The sequence below is a fragment of the Medicago truncatula genome, chromosome 6, assembly GCF_003473485.1.
Source record: "Medicago truncatula cultivar Jemalong A17 chromosome 6, MtrunA17r5.0-ANR, whole genome shotgun sequence".
Taxonomy (NCBI): domain Eukaryota; kingdom Viridiplantae; phylum Streptophyta; class Magnoliopsida; order Fabales; family Fabaceae; genus Medicago; species Medicago truncatula.
In genome coordinates, this window is record NC_053047.1 from 8,285,946 (window position 1) to 8,309,825 (window position 23,880).

The 23,880-nt window shown below is 30.6% G+C and overlaps 1 protein-coding gene across 1 annotated transcript; it reads left to right on the forward strand.

Annotated features, from left to right (window-relative positions):
* The first annotated feature begins 14,417 nt into the window (after positions 1–14,417).
* On the forward strand, positions 14,418–15,296 carry LOC11420081 (uncharacterized). Its single transcript, XM_003618755.3, has one exon. The coding sequence runs from the start codon at positions 14,418–14,420 to the stop codon at positions 15,294–15,296; it is 879 nt and encodes a 292-aa protein (XP_003618803.1).
* Positions 15,297–23,880: the final 8,584 nt, after the last annotated feature.

The window sequence follows — 23,880 nt, forward strand, 5'->3', positions numbered from 1 at the left end:
CCACGATGTTATTTTGACGATAATTTCAGCTACCAATGTATGATTTATTTTTTTAAGTTTCCTTTGTTGCGTCATAGTTGGCACTTGTAAATATACGATGAAAGTATACTTCTGGAGCAAATTTTCAGATCGATTAGCTTGCTTTAATTTTTCTACAAGCGATGTATTTTAATTTTGTATATTTCTTTCTCGAATTTCTTAGAAAAATGCATATGGCACTGGGATTAAGGTGGCATATCAATTATCAAGCAACCTTCATAGTCTGCTAGACTGCTATAACTTCAAACGTTTCTTTTGTACTACAAAATCTCATATTGATCGCTTGCTAATAGTGAGAATTGATATGTTCTAGAAGAGAGGTAGGAAAAAAAGGTAAAATTGTTGTTAGGTACAGTTGTTAGGTGGAAAGAATAGGTAGGTTCCGAAAGAGAGAAAGAAAAAATGGTAAAACCTTTGGTGGGTATTGTAGTTGGGGATGAAGAAGTATAACAAAGAAGCATTGCATATCGTCGGATTTAGGTTGAGTGCAAACGACTGCATGCAATTAGTCAAATTTAAACCGTCTAATCTTAATCGAATAGTCCATATCCTACTGACTCTACTTGAATCACATCCTCCCGATTTGCGCAAAAATTTGGTCCATCTATCCTTGGAAAGTTTTTTACTGTACAACCAAAATTATACTCCCTGAGGCATTCATTTTAGTCCAAACTAATTTTCATAATTTGATTGAAAGTATTTAATTTTAGCCCGAAATTATACACTTTTTCTTAATATGTTTGAAACGAACAAAAGACTAAGTTATTATGGGATGGATGAAGTATTCAATTTTCCTTCTTTTTCTTGTTGTTGCCTGCTTTGCAATTGTCGAATGATTTCTTTTGATTTTGATAATGATGCGTGTTAAGTTTTTATGAGAGAGAGAGAGAGAGAGAGAGAGAGAGAGAGAGAGAAAATCACTTGTCACATTATGGTTGGCCAATATCACATCACATGACATTGGCACGATAATGTCACCGAAGTGCTACCCCATTTGGTATCATTTTTTTTCTGCAAACAACAACATTACCAAATGTTACTCATATGACTAAAGACCAATGATACATGTGCACTTTGATGTTGTGATTGGTTACATTATTTATGAATATATTGGATTGTACCTCTATGCTATTGTTTCTTAATTGGTTTCTCTATTGGATATATGTGCTTATTTCATAATGATTTTGTTGTTCATTCTTCAAGCTTCGTGGGCATTGACTAGCTAACTGCTTATTGTTATAGAGATTCTTGGGTTATGCTTCTTTTTCTTGGTTCCTCATCTGTTATATTTTTTTGTTATTTTTTTAGTCTTTAACTGTTGTTTTTCTTCTATGGAAAATTGAAAGATTGTGTAAGAGGTATGAACTGATGGTTTTGTCATGGTTTAATGTGTGATATTTGTTTTAATTTGTAATATATTTGTGTCTTGATATTTGTTTGCATGTCTCTAAACACAACTTTTGTTTGTTTCCATTGTAACTTCAAACTAAAGAACTTCATTTTAGGAAGCAATGGTGGGCTCACAATAATTTCCAAGCATTAATTATGACTCTAATCAAGTTTTATGACTCTTATTTAGAAGTTTTTGTCACTGTTGTATATGTTATGTATTGGACTCCAAGCTTTATGACTCTTATCAAGTTTGGCTTATTTGATTTTGGAGGGGTTTGGCACTGCAACATATCCAAAGAATATAAATAGGTGTCTTGACATAAAGCTGAGAAAACCTTGATTTTCTTTCTTCTTGATGTCTTACATCATCACTATTGCAATCTTAAAAAAATTAAATCTTTTAAAATAGAAAGTATTCTACCTAATTATGCATAATTAGATCAAATGCATATGTTTTTCTAATTTATGTTGGATATGCTAAAACACAGGGAATAACTTGATTAGTGATATTAAATTTTTCATCAATTCCTAAATCAAATATTAGTAGCAAGACTGAACCTAATACAATCCTTTGCGACACCCCCACACTTGTAGGACATTCAAAGTTAAATGAGCAATATTTTCAACCACATTGCACCCGCTTATACATTTGATTTGAGACTCGTTCAAAACACCTTCTTTTGAACAAATTATCAAAGTTTCTTCACCATTCCCAACGACTTATCTTAATTTTTCAAAAAACCAATTCAGTTGAATCCCCACATCCCTTTTTCAATATTCTGCAAATCTTTCCACCACGTCGAACCATTTTTCCTCTCCCTATCAAGTCTTCTGTTTGTCACTCCATAATTGAACTCCAATACTCTACCAAAGACTGTTTTTTTGGTGCGCATCGGAACCATTCCCATTTTCCTAACAGCCCTCAATTGAAACCCTTCAAATTTTTAATTCCTAAATACATCATTTTCCTAACAAACAATTGAAACAATTGTGTGAATTTGAAGTTTCCAAAACTTGGTTGTAGTATTTCCATAAATACATCATCCACTTCAAGAGTATTATATTTTTTTTTTGACAAAAGTAAAATGAGATTTATTCATTTAAATTATCATTCAGCACCGCTAAAAATGTAAAGGATAAATTGTGTACGCATTTAACTTATTAGCATACAACAGCAAAATGCCTAAAGATAATATGATAAAATTAGAGTGACCGAAATACTGGTGTCGTCGAATCTGCACATGTTCGCCCAAATCAACGATTGAATAACCAATTTTTCAATCAGCCGCAGCAAGACGAAAAATCAAACAACAATGCACAAGACGACGAACAACGCAACTTTGTACACAAATGACGAAATCACAGAGGAAAAAAAACCTAGTTCTATGTAAAAACCATTTACTTAGGTTGAAATAGATAAAAAGATAAAAAATAAAAAAAAAATTATGATTTTGTGTCGAAATCACCCTCAACGAATAAAATGAAAGAGAAAACCTAAAGAGAAATAAGAGGGACCAGCTCTCCAGAATATTACATCTTCCTATTAACAATTTAAAACGAACACGTATTTTAAAAAAATGAAATTAAAATAATGTTTTTACAAAGTAGACGGGTCTTAGAAGTGACAATTTCATAACTAAACGAATCTCTCTCTCATTCATACAATCCTAATTTCTTCTTCTTCATCCATTCAAAGAGGGATGATTTATCACGCAGTACAGAAGCGTAGGCTAGCAAGCACTAGCAAGTTTGCAAGCGACAAACTTAGGTTCCGGAATCCACCAGAGATTGAGAAAACTCTAAAATATTAATATTATTGAATGAATAAAAGTTATCCACTTAGGCTACAACTGTTAAGCTTAAATAGGGAAATAACAAACCCTAATGGGCCGAAAAATAACAAACTGAAAATAAAACAAACAAATAATAAAATTATTGTGAAATAATAAAATACTATTAAATTACTAAAAAAAAAACCTTTTGCATCGGTCTCCTCCACCTCTGAAGAACTTGACCCCGAGTTCTAATTCTAATAAAGAACTCTCCATTCATTGTTGACCCCTCCAATAAAAAGAGAATACCCTCCTCGATCCCATTGAGTAAAATGTAAAGATGGTTTAATTTGAAAAATATAGCAATTTCCATTATGCCAGTGAAGGAATGTAGGAGATGCTCTTCCATTCCAAGTTTCAGCACTCTTTGTCCATCCTAATTCCGTATTATCAACACCTTCCATGTAGTAGTCCCACCAGCCGCGACCATTTGCATAGTAATTTTAAGGTTTTTCCTTTATGCCATTGGAGTCATTTCCCATCCTCTTTTTTGGCTTCAACCTTGATTCACCTCCAAGAACACCACATGCTTTCTAACAGTTTGGTTCTCATGTACACCTTCAAATGGAGTTTTCCTATTCCTTGATTCTTGAACATCATCTGCCACTGAATTTTCTAACTCATCAACATCCAATGGAATAACAAAGTCGTTATTTCTATCTTCTTCAGTATGCTTAAACATTTCCAAAATCACCTTATCATCTGTGGTTGCACCCTTTATGTCTTCTTCAATTTGTTTGACACTTCCAACCTCATCACTCGTCGGTACCCTCAAACCTAGAGGAGATGCAAAAGGTGTTGACTTCCCATCAGTCTCCTCAATACTAACAATAGGTTCGGTGACTGAATGTTCTCCGACCATACTAACAATAGGTTAAGTGTCGGAAACGCTTCGGTCGTCCTTGCAACGTCGATCTCCTCTTTCAGCGGCGTAAGAATTCTTAGAATATACGTTATCAAAACAGAGTGTTTAGCAATATCTTTAATTGTGTTACGTGAGTTACCTGCTATTCTGGAAGCATGTCTCAAAAGGTCGGTCAAGGAGTAATCTTTGTTGTAACAAAACGAACAACGATATATCAATTTGGAGATTTTAAACTTGTAGTAATCATCCGGCAATTTGTTGTAATATCTACGCTCATAGTATTCCAAATCAGATTCACAGGTATGTTCTGATTTTTGGTACGTAACAATAGTATGTTTTTTATTACGAAGGCCTAATAATCGGAATTGGTCCTCCTATGTTCGGATTGTTTCTGTTGTTGTTGGTGGTGTTGTTGTTGGCATTCTTTTTGTCAACCTTAACTATCCACGTCGTCATCTGATCTGACAAAGCTTTGATGGTCGTGGTAAGAGTCGTCGTTATGCCGACAAACTCTACCCTCATCATCAGTTGATCTCCCATGGCTAATCCGTTAGGAAAAGAACAGGAGAAACCATGCTCTGATACCAACTGACCCAATACAGAAGCGTAGGCTAGCAAGCATTAATCCTAGATTAAAAAGAAAAAGTTTGCAAGTGACAAACTTGTGAAAATAAGGCTCCGGGATCCACCAGAAATTGAGAAAACTCTCTAAAATACTCCCTCTGTTCCTTTTTAAGTGTCTTTTTAGGGTGAATTTTTCGTTCTTATTTAATTGTCTTTTTGATATTTTAAAGGTATGATTTATCAATTTTACCCTTTGTCAATTACTCTTATCTTTTTCAATAAAACTAATTAATGATATCTATTTGGAAAACTAAAGTTTGTTTTTCTTAAACAAAATTTGTTTCTTGTTATCTTCACATTTTAACGTAATTTTGTTACAAACAATGGTTCCAAGTAAGTTAAAATTCTATAAAAAAGATGAGTAGCAATTGTTAAAAATTTCAAGTGTAAAGTAAAAGTACAGATTTGAGAAAAGAAAAATAAAAGACTCCACAGATGTTCAAAAGGGAGAAAAAGTGGAAGACTCGTTGGAATTGTTGATGAGAGGTGAAGAGGGAACAATAGTTGAATACTCATTTGACAAGATACAAGAACAAGAATAAGATGACAATGAATAAGAAGTTTCATCAATATAATTTTTATATTGACTTAAAATAATTAAAAAGAGGTGCACAATATTTAAAAAAATTGACAATTGTTTGTTATGAGAGAGAGAGAGCACACAAAAAAAATATGAATTTGTTGGAGAAAAAGATAATAAGCAACAATTGTTTGTTATGAGAGAAAGATAACATATTAAATTTATTGGAAATATAAACTGAGCACACAAAAAAATATGAATTTGATGGAGAAAAAGATAATAAGTAACAATTGTTTGTTATGAGAGAAAGATAACATATTAAATTTATTGGAAATATAAAGTGTGTGCAAAAAAAAATAAGAATTTATTGGTGGATCAAAATGAGGGTATAATAGGAAGAAAATGTGCAAAAACACACATCGCTATTTTGGTGTTAATTTTTTAAAAAGACACATAAAAAGGAACGGAGGGAGTATTATTGAATGAATAAAAGTTATCCACTTAGGCTACAACTGTTAAGCTTAAATAGGGAAATAACAAACCCTAATATGGGCCAAAAAATAACAAACTGAAGATAAAACAAACAAATAATAAAATTATGCTGAAATAATAAATACTACTAAATTACTAAGAAAAACCTCATGTATCAATTTAGGTCAATTTTTTACTCTAAATCATTTTTCTCCTTCCCTTTTATTTGAGTAAATGTATGTCACATATATTTAGTTTTCTTTCGTGATTTTGACATTTTTGTTCATTGTTGTTTTGTTCGTCGTCTTTGTTCAACCTTGTTTTGCTTTCATGTCTAGTTATGGTGTTTGTTCCGTTTAGATTTTCAAGTTAGATTTGATCTAGTGCATATCATATCGATAGTATCGTCAATGTTACATATTTGGAGACATGAGTAATTCGAACACTTGAATATAGTCATAATTTAAATTTAAACATTTTTCTGTTTTATGCAATTAACATGAAAGTTATGAGTTTGTTTTATCACTTTATTTTTAGCAAATTTATATAATATCAATTAACTTTGACAATTTAAATAAATGAATATCGTTTATTTTTAGTAAAAAAGACACAAAAATTATTTCTTCACACAACATTAATACACCCTTAAAGAAGAAGGAAAAAACAATGATTTTGCTAACTTGTGTCCTTGCACAAGTTAAAAAACTAAAATAGAAATTAAGGACAAAAATTGCTTAGCGGCAAAAGATAAATGATTAAACTTTGAAACATTGAATACAAAATTTTTATACAAAAATCTACTTTTAACTTTTTAACTTATATCTTAAGGTATAAAGTTAATCATTTTTCAAGAAACAAATATGTAACGATAGAATTCATAAATTAAATGTTCAGATAGAGGGTGATCCCCTTCATGCAATATACATTGAAGTTCTATATACTAGAGAGAAGTGTCGAAGAAGTACATCAAATGAAGTAATATACTCCATTTAGTTACATTTATAACCAAAAAATAATTTTTTAAATATATTGAATAATTAATGTATATAATCTATAAATGTGATTAAATACATTAATTATTAAATGTATCCAAAAAATTATTTTTTAATAAATGTAACCAGATGAAGTAGGTCTAATACTTCAAAAATATATTCCACATAAAATTAATAAAATTCATAAATTCCACTCAACAAGGGGCGTTATAGTGTTTTCCTAAAAAAAGGAGCGCTATAGTTTTGAAATAGTTCAGTTGGAATGTGGTTCACGTGTCATTGGTTATTTGTTATTACTTTAAAAAAATTAATAATAATTTTTGTTTTTAAATTGTTTTTACGTCATTTTTTTGTCCGTTAAATACTAAATTCAAAATTTATATTAAAACATAAGTAAAAGGCCTCATAGATTTGAAAACTAAAAACGCAATATGTTAATAAAATTATAGATTTGATATATCTTAAAAACTCATATGCATATTGATTATAAGTATGAAAATGAAGTGAAAAATAATAAAAGATTAAATATTTAAATCGTTATTTTAAATTACGGTAAGATAATTTTGATAAGGAAAATTATTGTTTTTTTTTTTAAACTCGGTATCTGATTCAAGAACCAACTAATCTGAAAAGGATCAATCTCACAGCTCACTTACAGTAGACCTATTTAAAGTTAGAACATAGCTCTGACTGAACTTAACCCATCAAAATTGATACCAAGGATAATCGAATTTGAAAAGAGCAAACTCTATGATCTCAAACCAACCATTAAACCAACTTTAAATGAATAGGGAAAAATCAATAGTTTATCCTATGGGCTACGATGAAAATATAACTACAAATGAGTCAAAGCACCAATATCAATTAATCCAACTTCTAGCAAGTAGAATTTTTATTTTTATTTTTTTGTCAAGGGAAGTGTTTTTCTTTTCGTTTGATAAGCAGAAGTGTTTTAATATTACTAGTTCTCATTTTTAGAGAAAAACTTGTAGGATTGTGATCACTTTAATTAAAAAGACACAATTTTTAATTTTACTCGTTTGATCTTAAATGAACGGTTGAGATCGAATACTGCATGCATTCATTACAACACCAAATCCAATTCTTTTTTTGAGGTTGACCATGTTGTTTTCCTAAAGGAATAATTTGCTTATACTTATGATCGGATGATGTATATTTTACCCTTTTTTTAAGGGAAATGTTAACCGGTGTCCCCGGGGTCACTGATTAAGAAATTATAAAAGGAAATTATTCCTTGGAAATTGTGTATTCTATGTTTTAAAAGTTAAAAGTTGCACTTTTCAATAAAAATTATATACTCCCTCCGTTCAGAATGAGTGTCACTTTAACCCAAAAACATTGTTTTAAAATGAATGTCACTTTATATTTCTAATACAACTTTAATTTTTTCTCCCAATTTTACCCTCAATAAATACTCCAACTATTCTCTCCCACAATTTTCAATGCAACTTTAGGTTTGTCTTTCACTTGAGCATTTTAATAAAAGTGTTATGTCTAATGATTATTTCATTTCATTTCTTAATTTGTGTGCAATTGACTAAAACGACATTCATTTTGACAAGAATAGAGTATTTTCTTCCTACTTTTAGCTTATACACCAAGTTAACAAGACCTTTTTTTAATTAACATCTCAGAATTTATTGAATTTATATTTGCTTTCTTGACTTTTAAATTTCTCTATTACATACACGCGTCGAAAACATAAACTTCACTTTAGTGCTAAGGCCCACAGACAACTTCAAAGTTAAAAATTGCTGACCAATGAATTCATTTGATGCATCTACTTTTCAAAAGACACGTGTACCTACCCGTTCTAAATTGCAGCGCTTTTTTTATTTAAAATGTTAACCAGTACTCTGAGTTCTATTTATAAGAAAATTTTGACTTTTTAAATGCATTGAATATTTTGATGTATCTTGTCTAGAATAAAGACTAAATACATTATTTGTACAATGAATTAAAAAAGTCAAATATTTCTTATAAATATGACCGGAGGAAGTAATTATGTGACACTGGTTAAAAAAAATTGTACAAGAAATGCGGAAAAGTTGTATATTCAATTTTTAAAAGCCAATAATTTATTGTTTTTAATAAAAATGTCCTACTTTTAACTATTAGGTCTTGGTAGCAAAGTGTACTTAAGACACTTGTTAATTAAACATAAAATAGGACGAGTAACTTTGTATTGGAAATAACAATTTTTTAACTTTTAAAAAGTTGAACTCCCTTTTGAAGAACAACGTCAAGCATTAACTACTCTTTGAAGACAAATAAAGAGATCAAAGAAACGACAACCAAACAACGATGTCGAGCCAAAATCTTGAAACAAAACCAGCATATCCCGACAAACTGCGGTGAAACCTATGCCATCAAACGGGACCAACAACAACGAGTGACTCTCGCCACAACGCTTGCATACGACGGTGTGTCGTCCGCAAAGAAACCCAACAATAGAAGAGCACATAACCAAAACAAAATTCGAGCTAGCTAACCGACCCATACGCAAAAAATGCATGACCCACAAGTTGCTCAGAATCTCGTATATAGTTCGTTGAACAACCCATTTACAAGGAAGAGGAAGGAGGACGGATATTAGAAACAAACGACGGATATGATCTTGTCATTATGGGTAACAACCAGTCGCTAAGTGGTGGCAAGAGGTCTAAGCAGTTGTGGTTGTGCAACGCCGACGACTAAGCGAAGGTGATACGGCCTTGAAAGTCATCACACCACCAAAACTAATACTACATCTTATCGGGATTATTTGAATGAGAGAATAGGATCTAGGTGATAAGGATGTTTAAATATATGACTCTCACGAGATTTTTCGTTCAATTTTTTTGTAAGATCCTTTTAAATTTTCAACCACCTTATTTATTTCTTTACCAAGATACTCATAATTACTTTCAACTTTTTCTACAATATGTAATAATGAAATAATGTGATAAAAAACATAAAAGTATATTAATTACCAATTCATCTAGAGTTTTGACTAACAAGGTCTTAAATTTAAGATCGGAGTAGTATAACTTAAAATTGGTCACATTTAAGACAAATAATAGGTTCACTATAGTTTCCCTAAATATCACTATGTTAGAGTTAGTTTTCTCCATTGAGTGGAGAGTGTAACACCCCGTTTTCCCAACATAAAAATTTCGCATAAATAATCAGAGTTTTTCAACATAAACGGAATGTCACATTCTTTTCTTAAAATCATAAACTGAATAAATAACTATTTATCCTTTAAAATTCAAATACAAGATCTTTAATACTTCGCAGCGGAATTTATTTTAATAACTAAAACAGTCTTTGGCACGAAGGCCTCTTCATAAATGTCTCATAAAAATCCAATCTAAAAACATAGTCATAAATCTTCAAAAACAATACGTAAGGAATAGAAAAGCAATAACAAAGTTCCCATCCCGTTACGTATCAGAGCACCTAAGACACACGAGAAGGAAAGCTCACACGACATCAACTATTCTTGGTTACCTGTTAGTTACCCATGGTGGGCAAACAGAAGGGGTGAGATTTCACAAACAATAATATTAAGCATATAATTCATCAATTACATTTAACAACATAAGCATCATCAATCATATTTAACAACTCATAGACAACATCATGTAATCATCATAATATTCATCATAGATAATAATATATCATAATTCACTTCTTTAATAGTTCATATAAAGAATCACAGCTTTAAACAATTTCATGATTTAACAACTTAACAACTCGACAACTTGATAACTTGACAACTTGACAACTTAACCTCTTGACTATGCAACTTAATCTTCTAATCATGCATGTGGTACCAATCTTTGAGCGTAAATAGGCTCCCAGGGCATCAAGCCCTCAACTTTATTTGAGCGTAAAAAGGCTCCCAAGGCATCAAGCCCTCAACTTAATTGAGCAAAGGCTCCAGGGCATCAAGCCCCCAACAATGAAATGCTAATGCATGGACTCGACCTCGTAATATCTTAAATCGACAACCTCTTATATAATCCAATAATTTGGAACTTCATCATCTTAATCAACTTAGACCGACTCATGCAGCTTAGTTAAATAACAACAGCAACACAAAAGTATACAAAAACAGCATGACATAATAATATCAAATGCAAGTCAACAACGTCTCAATTATTCACATATAATTCAAGTAATGCATATACAATTATATCACAATATAACAACATCAAATAATAATCAACATCTTAAAACATCATATATACATATAACACTTCATCAATCATGGACAATATCGTATTCACAAACATATACATACATATACTAATTCATCAATCATAATCAATTATTCATTGTGACCTACATTCAGTAATTTGACCATAACTCAAATTCTATAAATCCTTTTGAAGTCAAACCAACGGCAATAGAAAGCTAACATTTATACCTACAACTTTCGTGTTTACACCTAAGACCAATTCTGTACCAATCAATACCAGTTTTCATTTCAAATTCGGATAAAGTTGTGCTGAAATTCATAAAAATTCACTGTGACCTATGTGCAGTAATTTGACCTTAACTCATAAACCAAAATTCATTTTCAAGTCAAACCGACGCCACTGGAAAGCTAACACAATTATCTACAACTTTCATGTTTACACCAAAGGCTAATTCAAAACAGAAACGTGTGAAAAAGACGCAAGAACATGAAACAAAGACATGCTGTCACAGAGCAACTCGGGAAAAACAGACTTTTCACCCCAAAATTCCAATTTTAACTTCCCTATGCCCAAATTTGATGTCAAAGTTTGTCTAAACATTTATATACATCAAAAGAGACTCAAAACCACATAAAACTTGACCCAAAACATTATTTTAGAAAATCATCAAATAATCACTTTTAACCCTAATTCCCAAATTCTCAAAAACTAAACCTACAACATGTTAAATACAATTTTCGGAATCATAGACTCAAGATTATTGAATGTTAGTCCCACCCTTACCTTATAGATGAAAATCGCAGCACTCCTAGGTCTTCTCCCTCCTCTCGGCTTTTTCTCCCTTTTCTCCAAAATTGATCGTACGTTATGTTTTTTCTAAACTAGGTTTCTCCTATTTATAACCCTTTTTCTATTTTATCTTATTTCTCTTTCTCCCCCAAAACTCTCTAAAATCTCATAACAAACTCTCAACTCAATCTTATTTCTATTTTCAAATCTTAATTTATTAAATAACAACATAAGCCACTTAATAAATCACATAATCAAATAAATATATTTTAAACTCTTCTTAATAAATTTTAAACTCAATTAAATAATTAAATAAATCAAATAATTCAAAGAGGGCGTTACAGAGAGTGTGATTCCTCCACTAAGCATCGCCAGTGTTCTTCTCTCCTCTTAAAAGGTCATCATTGCCTCCACTTGTATCGTCTCCTTTTCTTAGAATGAGATTCTTTTATGTTGTTTCTGCCTGATCTGCCATATGTTATGTCTTGTGCACCACCACCCACCCCTCTACCAGTAACCGATAGATCTCGCTTTCCAACCCTCACTTATATATGGTTCACCTGACCTATACTAGATTTAATTTTATCTTTAAATTTAGATGTATGTTGGTGTGTGCATGTGTCCGTTACAGGTACCTCTATAGAGGCTTTTTTCTCTCACCCCACTTCACCAATGATTGAAAAAATAAAACCTAATAGACACCTAAAATTTAAAGATAATGTGAGAGCCATTATTTAGTAAAGATAAATAATATCTGTATAACTATTTTGTGACAACTTTCTATCTCATATGTACTCACATTATGTTTTTACTTTCTCTCTCCGTTACTTTAATTTCCTTGTCAATATATAATTTTCTTTATAAATTTATGGTTATCCATAAAATTATCACACAAATCATTATTCAAATAACACACATCTTTGATATATATAGATCTTCTATAAGTCAGCAGCAGATCTATGCATTTATCTTATACTTTACTCATATAATGAGACGAGCAACGGTAACTATTATTAGTATGTGTACATGACTAATTAAAAAAGAGTATACACAAAAGAGTTAGGCAAGCAAACCAAACTAGAGACCACGGGGAACACTCTTACTTGTAAAGCACAATAAAAATCACTTCAAAAAATCAATGATATTAAATACAATGTTGTTTAGTCACAAATAAAATTCAAGTACGTGTACACCTTCTCGAAATTGCAGCAATACAAAAGTGATTATCACATCAAAGGTAGAGAGAATATTATAGGCAGTGCTGTTCCCTACAAAGAAGCCACGTACCCCTTCTTTCCAGCAAATGCTTAACACCTTCTTCATTTTCATTGGTTATACCCTTCAATTGTGGGACCAATCACAATGCCCTAAATCCAGATACGCCACTTTCCCTATGGGACCTATACCAACCGAATTGAAATATTTTTGACCAATCACATTTTAAACTTAACTTTTCAGGATGCACTAAACCATTATATCTAACACGTGTCCTTTGTAATCTTGTCAATCACTCTCAACCTCTATTTTTAAACATCACAAGCACTCAAGACTCTTATTATTTTTCTTGAGAAAATTTCAATCCTAGCCTTTTTAAATTTTGTTATGTATGTCTAAAATGATTGTGTTTAATAAAATTATATAAATCCCCTAAAAAAAAAAAATATAAATACATTGTTATAAAAAAATCTACATAGTACATATATCTAATAATATCACACATGGAGTAGACATAGATATTATTATTTTAGTGGTACTCACATAAATATCAATAGAGTTTAATATAAAAGTATTGATATATTTTATTAGCTATGTATTGATTTCTTTTTTGTTGAATATTGACTTTGTATTGATGGTGTGAAAGAAATGTACAAAATTATAAAATTATATCTCATCGTGTAAAATACTTTTTATTTTGTTACACTGTCATAGTAATTAGAGTATTTGGCTAGACATAAAGATTTAAAACTTTGACTCTCTTTGAGCCAACTTTGGTACTAATCCTCATTCTAAAGCATTATAGCCACTATCAAATTCCTTACAATTTCACATAGCTATTTGAATTGATGAACTAAGACACATCAAAAGAGTTAAAAAGAAGTATATTAAAATTTAAAATTTTATTGTAAACTAGCATGAACTACTTATTAACATTTACCCATAGATTAGATCAAACATATTAACAAAAAACTAATATGATATTAGCCCATTTGGATTTACTGATTTTTAAAATAGTTTACGAAAATACAATTCATAAAAATACGATTTTTGTTAATAAAAACTTATAATTTATATAAAAATTTATTTATTAATTTTTTTGAAGGGAAAATTTTATTTATTACAAAAGTTTCTATATCGAAGATCGTTCATTTTGTGTTTACAAGTAGATAATATAATGATGTTTAACACTTCTTCTACCAGACGAAAAGAAGTTATTTTCCGCAACGTGGCGAATAAAAGTAGATAAGAAAAAAAAAGCATGCAAGTTAAAAAAAACAGTACTGTTGATCAAGAGTTGCCCTAGACACGTGGTGATTGATGAGCCAGCCACCGTGCTTCAGTTATCATTATCGTTTCTGCTTCCATCCCTAGCAACCATAGTCAGTATAGCAAACTAAACAAATCTAGAGAGAGAAACAAAACAGAAAGAGAAAACAGAAAAAACGTTTCTTCTTCAAAAACAACGTGATGGAATCTGAACACGTGTGGCGCGTGGGAGCGTGCAACAGAAACCCTTCTCTCAACAACGACAACAATATCTTCAACGGAATAATGCTCCGTTTCCGACCAATCGCACCGAAGCCAGTCACCGGAGAACAAACTCCGGCGAACCAGAGCACCACTGCTTCACTTCCAGGTAAAAGAACTAAGAGAAAGTACGTTAGAATTCGAAGAAACAACGGTTACATCAAAAAGAATAGTTGTAAGAAATCTTCACCGGAAGAAGAAATTGTTGTTCAACATTCAAATTCAAATGATGAAATGAAAAGGAATCTTGCAGTTGTTACGTTACAGTTGATGCCGGAGAAAGCAGCAGCTACTTCAAACGTTGATCTTAATCTTAATCTTAATCTAACAGTTGAAAATATTCAGATCTTGGATAATCTGAACCGGAGTCAGAATAATCCAGATCTTGAAACTATGAACGCCGGGAAGTTTTTAGATCTGTTACCGGCGGTGGAGAAAGCGGTGGTGGAGTCATGGATAACGGTGGAGAGTGTGACGGGCATGTGCATGGTTGTAGAGAAAGTGAAAAATATTGAAACTGACACGTGTCCGTGTTTTATTACAGACGGTAACGGTAAAGTTTTGAGGGTTAACGATGCGTATAAGAAGATGGTGGTGAATGAGGAAAGTGAAGAAGTTGAAGTTGTGATTTGGTTGAAGGTGAAACAAAGTGTTGCATGGTGTTATTCTTACCCAGCTTTTACTTGTGGTGTTAGGTTACAGTACACGTGGCGGAATGAGAAGTGTTTGAAAATGGTTCCTTGTGATGTTTGGAGATTAGAGTGTGGTGGGTTTGCATGGAGGTTAGATGTTAAAGCTGCTCTTAGTTTGGGACTTTGAGAATTTACATGATCACATACATATAAGAATAATATCAATACCATATAAATAACAGATATATCTATATCTATATCTATATCAATATCAATATCAATATGGTGATCCATGGATTGAGGAAGGAGCAAGATAGACCTTTCACCACACTTTCTCTCTCTCAACACTCATGGTGGTTATAGGTATTATTGAAGTTAGAGTTTTCTACTATTGTTTGAAGAAACTTTATTAGAATTTCTAAAAAGATGTGTGAGAATGTGTTATGAGTGTATGTTTTATTATAAAGTGCACGATGTAGAGTCGTTGCAGAGTTATTAGAACTGAATGTAACGCTGAATTTATAAAGATAGATTCAACGAATGTAAGTGTTTAAATCTTCTGTAATAGTTATATTATTGCAGACATTGTAGAGCTATTGAGTTTGAGTTTAGAGAATATAAATTATTTAATATTTATTTCTCTCTTAAATTCAGTAACTCTATATTGACTGCACTGATATAATTATCACAGAAGATCTAAATTCATATCTTTGTAGAGGATATGTGTCATGTACTAAATGGGACCATGAATTAAGGAAGGAAAAGTGGTTTGGAAACATGGAGATGGAAGGTTGAAAAAGTAATCAAATGGGATTGGAAGTTAGAATAACATGCAAAGGGATGAAACTTAAAAGGTACTTCTATTTCTATTGCTATATGCCATATGTCTATGTGATTATGGCTAAGTTTAAAGTGTGTAAGTGTAACTACAATTGTCGCCCTAAGACTTTGCAAATATAACAAAATAGTTAATTGTATGATATTGCATGATAAGGACTCACTAAGCTTACCAATGTATGTATTATAACTTATGTATACATGAGCTAGAGAGAAGAATTGCTGAACTAGCTAGAGTAGAGATATGTTTCTATTTATTTAAATGGGGACATATGCATTAGTTAGGTAAAGCTACAAAAGGAACCTTAATATTTACCAATTTCTCTCTCTCTCTCTCTCTCTTGAATGGTACCTTAGTCATTGATAAATATAGACATTGATATAGGATTAGTATATATGTGCATTTTTTTTAGTAAGGGTTAGTATGCATATGAAAATTATATTGATCTTTTATGAGTTCTTATATCATATATTTTTTAGAAGGGTAATCATTGTATTATATTTTATTATAAGAAAAGAAGCAAGTAAATATATTAGTAACGTTACTTTAAGTGGTGTAGTCATAGGAATATAAATGAAACCTTTTTCCCAATATTTTATGAACTTTTTTACTATCAACATATTGCCTAAAATTAATTTAAATATATTATTATTTTCTTTTTTAAAAGGCTATTTATATATGTAAATGTTATTTTACCAACATAGTCTTATATAAAGTCAATTCAAAAGATAAGTGATTTGAAAATGTGTTTGTTTAATCATTATTCATTATATATATATATATATATATATATATAGCTTCATTTTTTTTTTTTTACAAATCATGTTATGTTTTTTCTTCTTGTTATATTGACACGCATCAACAACTCTTTGTCGTCCTTCCTTGGCTACATTTTAATTTGTTCTATTGTTGTCATATGGCTAAATGTCAACTTCAACGGATAATGTTACTTTAATTGTATTGCATTGGCAATTTTTTGTCCATATCAACAAAACATTTGTAATTCTAAAAAACGTTTGAAGTATAGAGCATCACTTTGGTCTATAAGATCGCATGATTCACATAGGGTTGACCACAAAGCATTGACTCTTTCCTTGATTATAAATTTGTCTTCATATTTGTCCATAAATGAGATTTTGAGTCTATAGAGTGTTGAATTGTTCTTCGTATGATTGTCTTTCATAGTCTATAAGGTTGTCTTTCAGTCCGAAATGTTAGCCACATAAGATCTTTAATTATTTTCCTGCACATTTAAACAAATATCAGAGTATCCAATTATTTTCAAATGCTTTGTTAACATCAAAATGTAAGAATATATTGATCTTTAACCCATTTTGGTTTAACAACATAGAATACCTTTTAGTATAGTTTCAGATAGAGTTCCTAGAATCACTTCTGTGCTGGGAAAGTTTTCAAAGTGCTTTTTGGGCAAGCTTTGGGATGAATTCAACTTATCATCCACAAATCAATAATCTAACCGAGTGAACTAATCCGTCTTTAGAGAAGTTGTTGAGAGCCTATCAAAGTGGAACAATAATTCATATTTAATTAGAAATCCTCTAATTCATATTTAACTATACCTAATCATTTAAGTTACTTTAACAATAGTTTGTTTTGGGTCTATATATGTGTAGTTATTTTGTTTTATCTTTTGTTAATTGATTAAGTCATCTCTTTACTTGGTTAAATAAAATAATAGCATAACTAAAACTATTTTGGGCTTGGATTTGAATTTAAAAACCATAGTCTATCATAAATTTTGAAATATATATATATATATATATATATATATATATATATATATATATATATATATATATATATATATGTGTGTGTGTGTGTGTGTGCGCGCGCGCGCGCGCGGAGTTTGGTAGAAGACACCTGTTAATTTTTATAAAGGTGTCTTTTAACAAGTTATAATTAAAAAGTGAATAAATACACTTTCACGTGTATGTTGCTAAAACAAACCTTCTTAAAAATTAGTGGATGTCTTCTAACAAATCTTATAGGCATTTGTTAAAAAGAGTCAAATTGCATTGATGTAATATTTAATTAATATTATACCATTCGATATCATTTTACTCGATACATATTTTTCAAATTTAACTGTTGGATATAGTCATATCATATATATCATTCATTTAAAGTTATACATAAATCTAAAATCATTTGATTTACTCATCAAACACAACAATGTTTAGTAAAAACGCATAAAGTGTTAATCTTGATCTATATACACACACTTTGTGAGTCATTTATATTCCTTTATGTCATTGAGACTTTTCATTCTTTCACAAAAAATTCAGTGCAATCAAACCACCATAACTTACTATAAACATGACACATTTTGATCCGTTTATTGCAATGGAATTTTATAAACGTGGGAAATCATCTAGTAATAATTTGTTACCAGTAAAATTCGAATTCCGTTCAGAACATTTTCAATTATGCTTTTAATTCTATTTATTAGAAATACAACTTTGTTTATAAATCCTTGTTATTATTTGAATCTTAATATTTTAGGACAATAATGATATCTTTTTTTCATTACAACAATTTGACTGGTGCTAGTCACACCCAAAAAAAAATAAGTTACACCCAAATTTATTTAAAATTTTATAATAATACCAAAATTGTCCTCTTCATGTAATTTTCTAAAAACCCATCTTTTATGATCATTCTGAACCCTTACCCCTTTTCATCCACAAATCACCATAGATGTGCAACCAATATCTGAATCAACATATTTGTTATTGATCTGTACTATATTCATAAATGTTAGTGAATTTCATGAATTTCATTTTCGATGAGTTTCTATTTGTTTATTGTTTGTTTTGGTATGAGATATGCCTGTCAATTTGATTTTAAGTGAGAGGTTAGTGTAAATTAAGTTTACGTGTATGTGTATAAAAGGGGTTAGTGTAGTTTACGTATGTAGGTTAATGTAAATTCAAGTTTACGTATGTTCAATTTAGGTTAGTGTAAATTCAGTTTACTTACATTCAATCTAGGTTAATGTAAATTAAGTTTACTTATGTTCAATTTAGGTTAATGTAAATTTAGTTTACGCATGTATATAAGAGGTTAGTGTAAATTCAGTTTACTTACCTTCAATCTAGGTTAATGTAAATTAAGTTTACTTACGTTCAATCTAGGTTAATGTAAATTAAGTTTACTTATGTTCAATCTAGGTTAATGTAAATTCAGTTTACATACGTTCAATCTAGGTTAATGTAAATTAAGTTTGTAAATTAAGTTTACTTACGTTCAATCTAGGTTAATGTAAATTAAGTTTACTTATGTTCAATTTAGATTAATGTAAATTAAGTTTACTTATGTTCAATTTACGTTAATGTAAATTTAGTTGATTTGAAATTTTTATTTTAGTTAAAGGGTATATTAATCATTCTGGGATGTAACTTGTTTTTTTTTTTATGTGACTAGCACCAATCCAACAATAATGGTATCTTTCTTTTAACCTTTCATTCAATTTGTGAATTTTCTATTTAAGATACAAATTGTGTTTGAGTTATTAGTGAAATTGTTATGGTGAACTTTTTATTTCATTACGGATGTTTTATGAAAGAAGTGTGGTGATTTTTAATTAAAGATATGTAATGACTAATTAGATTTAATTTGTAATGATAAGACTTAGTAAATAATAAGAAATTGATTATTAGTAAATTTGATTGATGATGGTAATATTGTAAATTGTATTTCTCTTGGTCGTGAAACTTTCGCTAGGTGAAGTTTCGCTATAAGCAGCATTTCCCTTATGTATATGCATTCATACAAGTAAGATATTTTAGATGTTTCATAATAGAATTAAATTATAAAGTCCATGAAGCTTGGGGGATACATTGGTAGGTTGGTCTTATGCAAAATAGGGGCACCTCAGTGACATTATCGTTGAATACTAAGTCACATGAAAATATTCTTCAATTTGTAGTTAATTGGATCCACATTGTGAAGTATTATCGTTGAACACTATATATTGCATTTCTCAAATTAGTGTTAGTACATCATAAGATCACAACATTGAATCATAAATAAGTCCAACCTTTTTGTTTAACCTCTCATATATATGTCCTTATATGTGTGGTCAAGGGCGGATCTGGACTCAAAATATCGATGAGGCACAAATTTTTTGTCAAATAATTAAATAAAACTAAATTGAATAAGAATGAAAAGCGCAAGTGAGAAGTGAGAGGAAAATGTTTACGGTATACTTGTGTTTTGGGGTGTTCGCAGTGCATTTTAGTTCGGTTTTGGGCTAAAAATCATCCGAACCGCAAGATAAAAAAAAACATGTGGTTTGGTTTGGTTTGATTGACTTTTAAAATAAAATCGAACCAAACCGATGCGGTTTGGGTTGAATCGGTTGGTGCGGTTTTTTACTAGATAATACAATTTTTTGTTTCCAACATTAAAATCAAGTTAAAAAGCTAAAACACAACATCTAGCAATGTTTCCAACAATGTTTTTAATTTCATCCAACATTAAAATTTCATTTTCACTAAACAACATAGTACAAATTAAAAATGTGGACAAAAAGTAATTCTATTATGTAAGAAATGTAAACGACTAAGATTTCATCATTTTTTAAAAGTTCGAATTGTATAAATACATTTTTGAAATAAAAATCAAAGAAAAAACTTAACAAAAGAAAATATATGTCATTTATAAAAGTTTTCATTGAGTTTCTATGAGTATTGACATAGATGACATATATTTAATTAGTGTTTTTTCTTATGTTGCGGTTTGATTTAGTTTGGTTCGGTTTGTAAAATAAAAACCACAAACCGAACCAACCCATGTTGTTGAGTAAAAAAGTGATCCTAATACATCAAAACCAAATGCGATTTTCTGCGGTTTCAATTGATTCAGTTTACAGTTTTTCTATATTGGATTGGTTCGGTTTTGAACACCTACTGTTTTGGACCGAGCTGGGCTTGTAAAACAAAAAGAAAATAATTCAGCTTGGGGTGGTGTTGCACTTGCCACACCAGGACCTGTTCAGGTCCGCCCCTGTGTGGTCATGTAGGTTCTCGTAACATTGACAATAATATTGAATGACACATTTAATTTTATAAACAATGAGCAATATACAATAACACATCACTGCTAACCAAGTGACGAGAATGTCATGTATACAATTACCATTTGCCTTCATGTCTATATTGAATACAAGTGATAGAATGTGTCACTTTGCCAGTTCAATATTGGGCTCATACACATTTCTCTAGTTACATGGAATGGACAAATATCATCTATGTCACTCATGTCCCTCAACATGATTTGTTAGATGTCCATAAATTGATTTTATAATCATCTTGTTACGGACAACATTTCAACATAAACAAAGCACTCGACTCCACATCTATGGATCATAGTGTCTTCAGGTTGAAGGATGACAAACACCATTCTTGCTATGAGTATATAATATGACAATTTGCATAACTCATTATATAGTATTCTCATGGTGGGTCAGCCCAATATGAATAAATATTCTTCCTAATATTTATTCATATTTGAAGACTTATTAGGGTCAACTTGCTTTCGGTATATTTCGGCAGTTATAACTAATTACTTCCTAGATAGATAAATATTAGTATCAAGATATAATTATCAGCATATAAGCATCATGATAGTAATGTCAATATTGGGCCTTGTCACAACCTAAGTATCTAATCTAGGGTTGCGGTACTATAGAAATAAACTAAATTCCTAATAAAACTTAATAATGAACAAAAGATAAATAAAATATAAACGACATTAAATTAAATAAATATCCAACAAAAATAAATAGTGGTTCATCTTATAACTCTAACCTAAAAAGAATTAGTTACACATGACAACTAAAAACAAATTACTAAAGATAAAAACATACCCTAGAAAATCAAGGAGAAGATAGAAACTCCTCTAAAGCTCTAGAATTGCCTTCCTCTTGAACGCTCCAGTTATGAATGAGAAATTTTGAATGTGGAAGGCTAGTATTTGTAGCGAGAGTTTCTAACTAGGTTTGGGTTAAAAACGCGGATTTTACCCATAAAAAATCAGGAAAAGATGCTTGCCCCCGCACATTTTGGATGCTCAGGGCACATGGCACATGCCCTATGCACATGTAAGTGTAGCCAAAACCATGCCCTAGGCGCATGGCACAGCTGTCCGGACCCAGTTTCTCCGATTTTCTGTCGTTTTAGGTGTTCCTCTTCAAATAACTTGCCTCGGGACCTGGGAACAGAAGTCCTCCCATTGTAAAGTCTCACGAGGTCTCTTGAATCTTCATTCTTGGTCTTCCCAAAGTCTTCACAAATCTTCGGATGTTCTTGACTTGTCGATTTGCATGATTTCTTCTTGAATTACTTCAAAACCCCCGTAAAATTACTATGTTTCAGGAAAACTTGAATTACAGACTCAAATATAGAAAATATTACAAAAGTTCCGAAATCATAGACAATTATTCTAATACTCTTCCTTTTTGCTGCTAAAATCTACTGAAAAACATCCTAAAAATAATGTAAGATGATCTGTCATCAACAACATATCTAATCACATCTAAGAAAACATTCCGAGCAATGAAAGCATGATATTAACCATACAAAAACACAAAAATAGTGTGCAAAACCAAAATGTCAAAATCATATCATCTAACCCAAAAATATTTCTCATTATGTACCACGCACATGTGATTTACATAATATATCATGTATTTTGGTTATGAATAAGCTAAAAATTTGAAAATTCATTATCATAATTTCAAATAGGGAATAAAGTAACATATTTTGGAAGTAGTTGAAACATGAGTGTGCAATGATCATGTTGCTCAACATAGAGAATATACTTCTATGATTAAATTATGTTAAAAGAACAAATTGAAAAATTAGCATGTAATGATCATGCAGCTCAATATCACAAACAGTGAGGAGGGAAAATATTTTACAATGCAATTAAAAAAATCAAATGTACAAATTAATAAGAAGAAGGAGAAAACCATAAAGTACCTACAAAACACACTTATTTATCTCTATATTGTTCAACCTATTTTTGTTCATAAGAAGAATGGTACTATGAATATCAAGGGTGTGAATGAGAATATAATGTGTGGGTAGGTGTGTTTCTTATCATAAAACGAAAGGGTGAAGATGGACATTCTTTTGATTTTTCCCATTGGTTACAAAGTGAATGAGCCAAAAAAACTGAAAAAAACAAATAAATGCATTCGATTGTAGACAATCAACATGTAAATGAAAAAAAGAAATCAATATGTAATGAAAAAATGGAGATCATAATAATGGGAGGGAAAAATTGGAATGAAATTGCAAAATTGGGAAGACATGTTCAAAAAAGGGAGATCGTAATTGCATGACTATCTTCCCATTATATATATATATATATATATATATATATATATATAATAATAATAGATAGATATATTTTGTGTGAATATAATATCTATCATACTAGTAGTTCCACCAAAAACTGAGTTTAAATTTTTTGGCACAATATCTCTTATTGTAAAAGGTAAAAAAATAATATCAAAATGTTTTATTTTATTTAACACTCATGGAATATTTGATCACATACAATCATTTTTCTCATTAGCACCCCTCTCTCCTCATCGTCGAGCTCTACTAATATTATTATTATTTTACTAATTGTTTTTTTATAAGACAAAAGCAAATGACAGAAAAAAGAGTGGCTCCCAACTCTAATCTTTTGCCAAATGATCATAAACATATTATTGAAAAAAGAGAAAAAATACATTAAAAAAAAAAAAAACAGGGGGACATAAACCTAACCAGTTTATCCACAAAATGTAGGTTTACCCTAACGGGTGATATGAAAATTAAAAACAACACAAATGAATTATAACAGCCACTTAAGTAGAAGTCTAGATCGCGGTGAATGGACCAGCCGTCAACATGGAGCA

What these genes read in the sequence shown, in the direction of transcription:
- LOC11420081 (XM_003618755.3), top strand. Translation starts at nt 14,418, where the DNA reads ATGGAATCTGAACACGTGTGGCGCGTGGGAGCGTGCAACAGAAACCCT.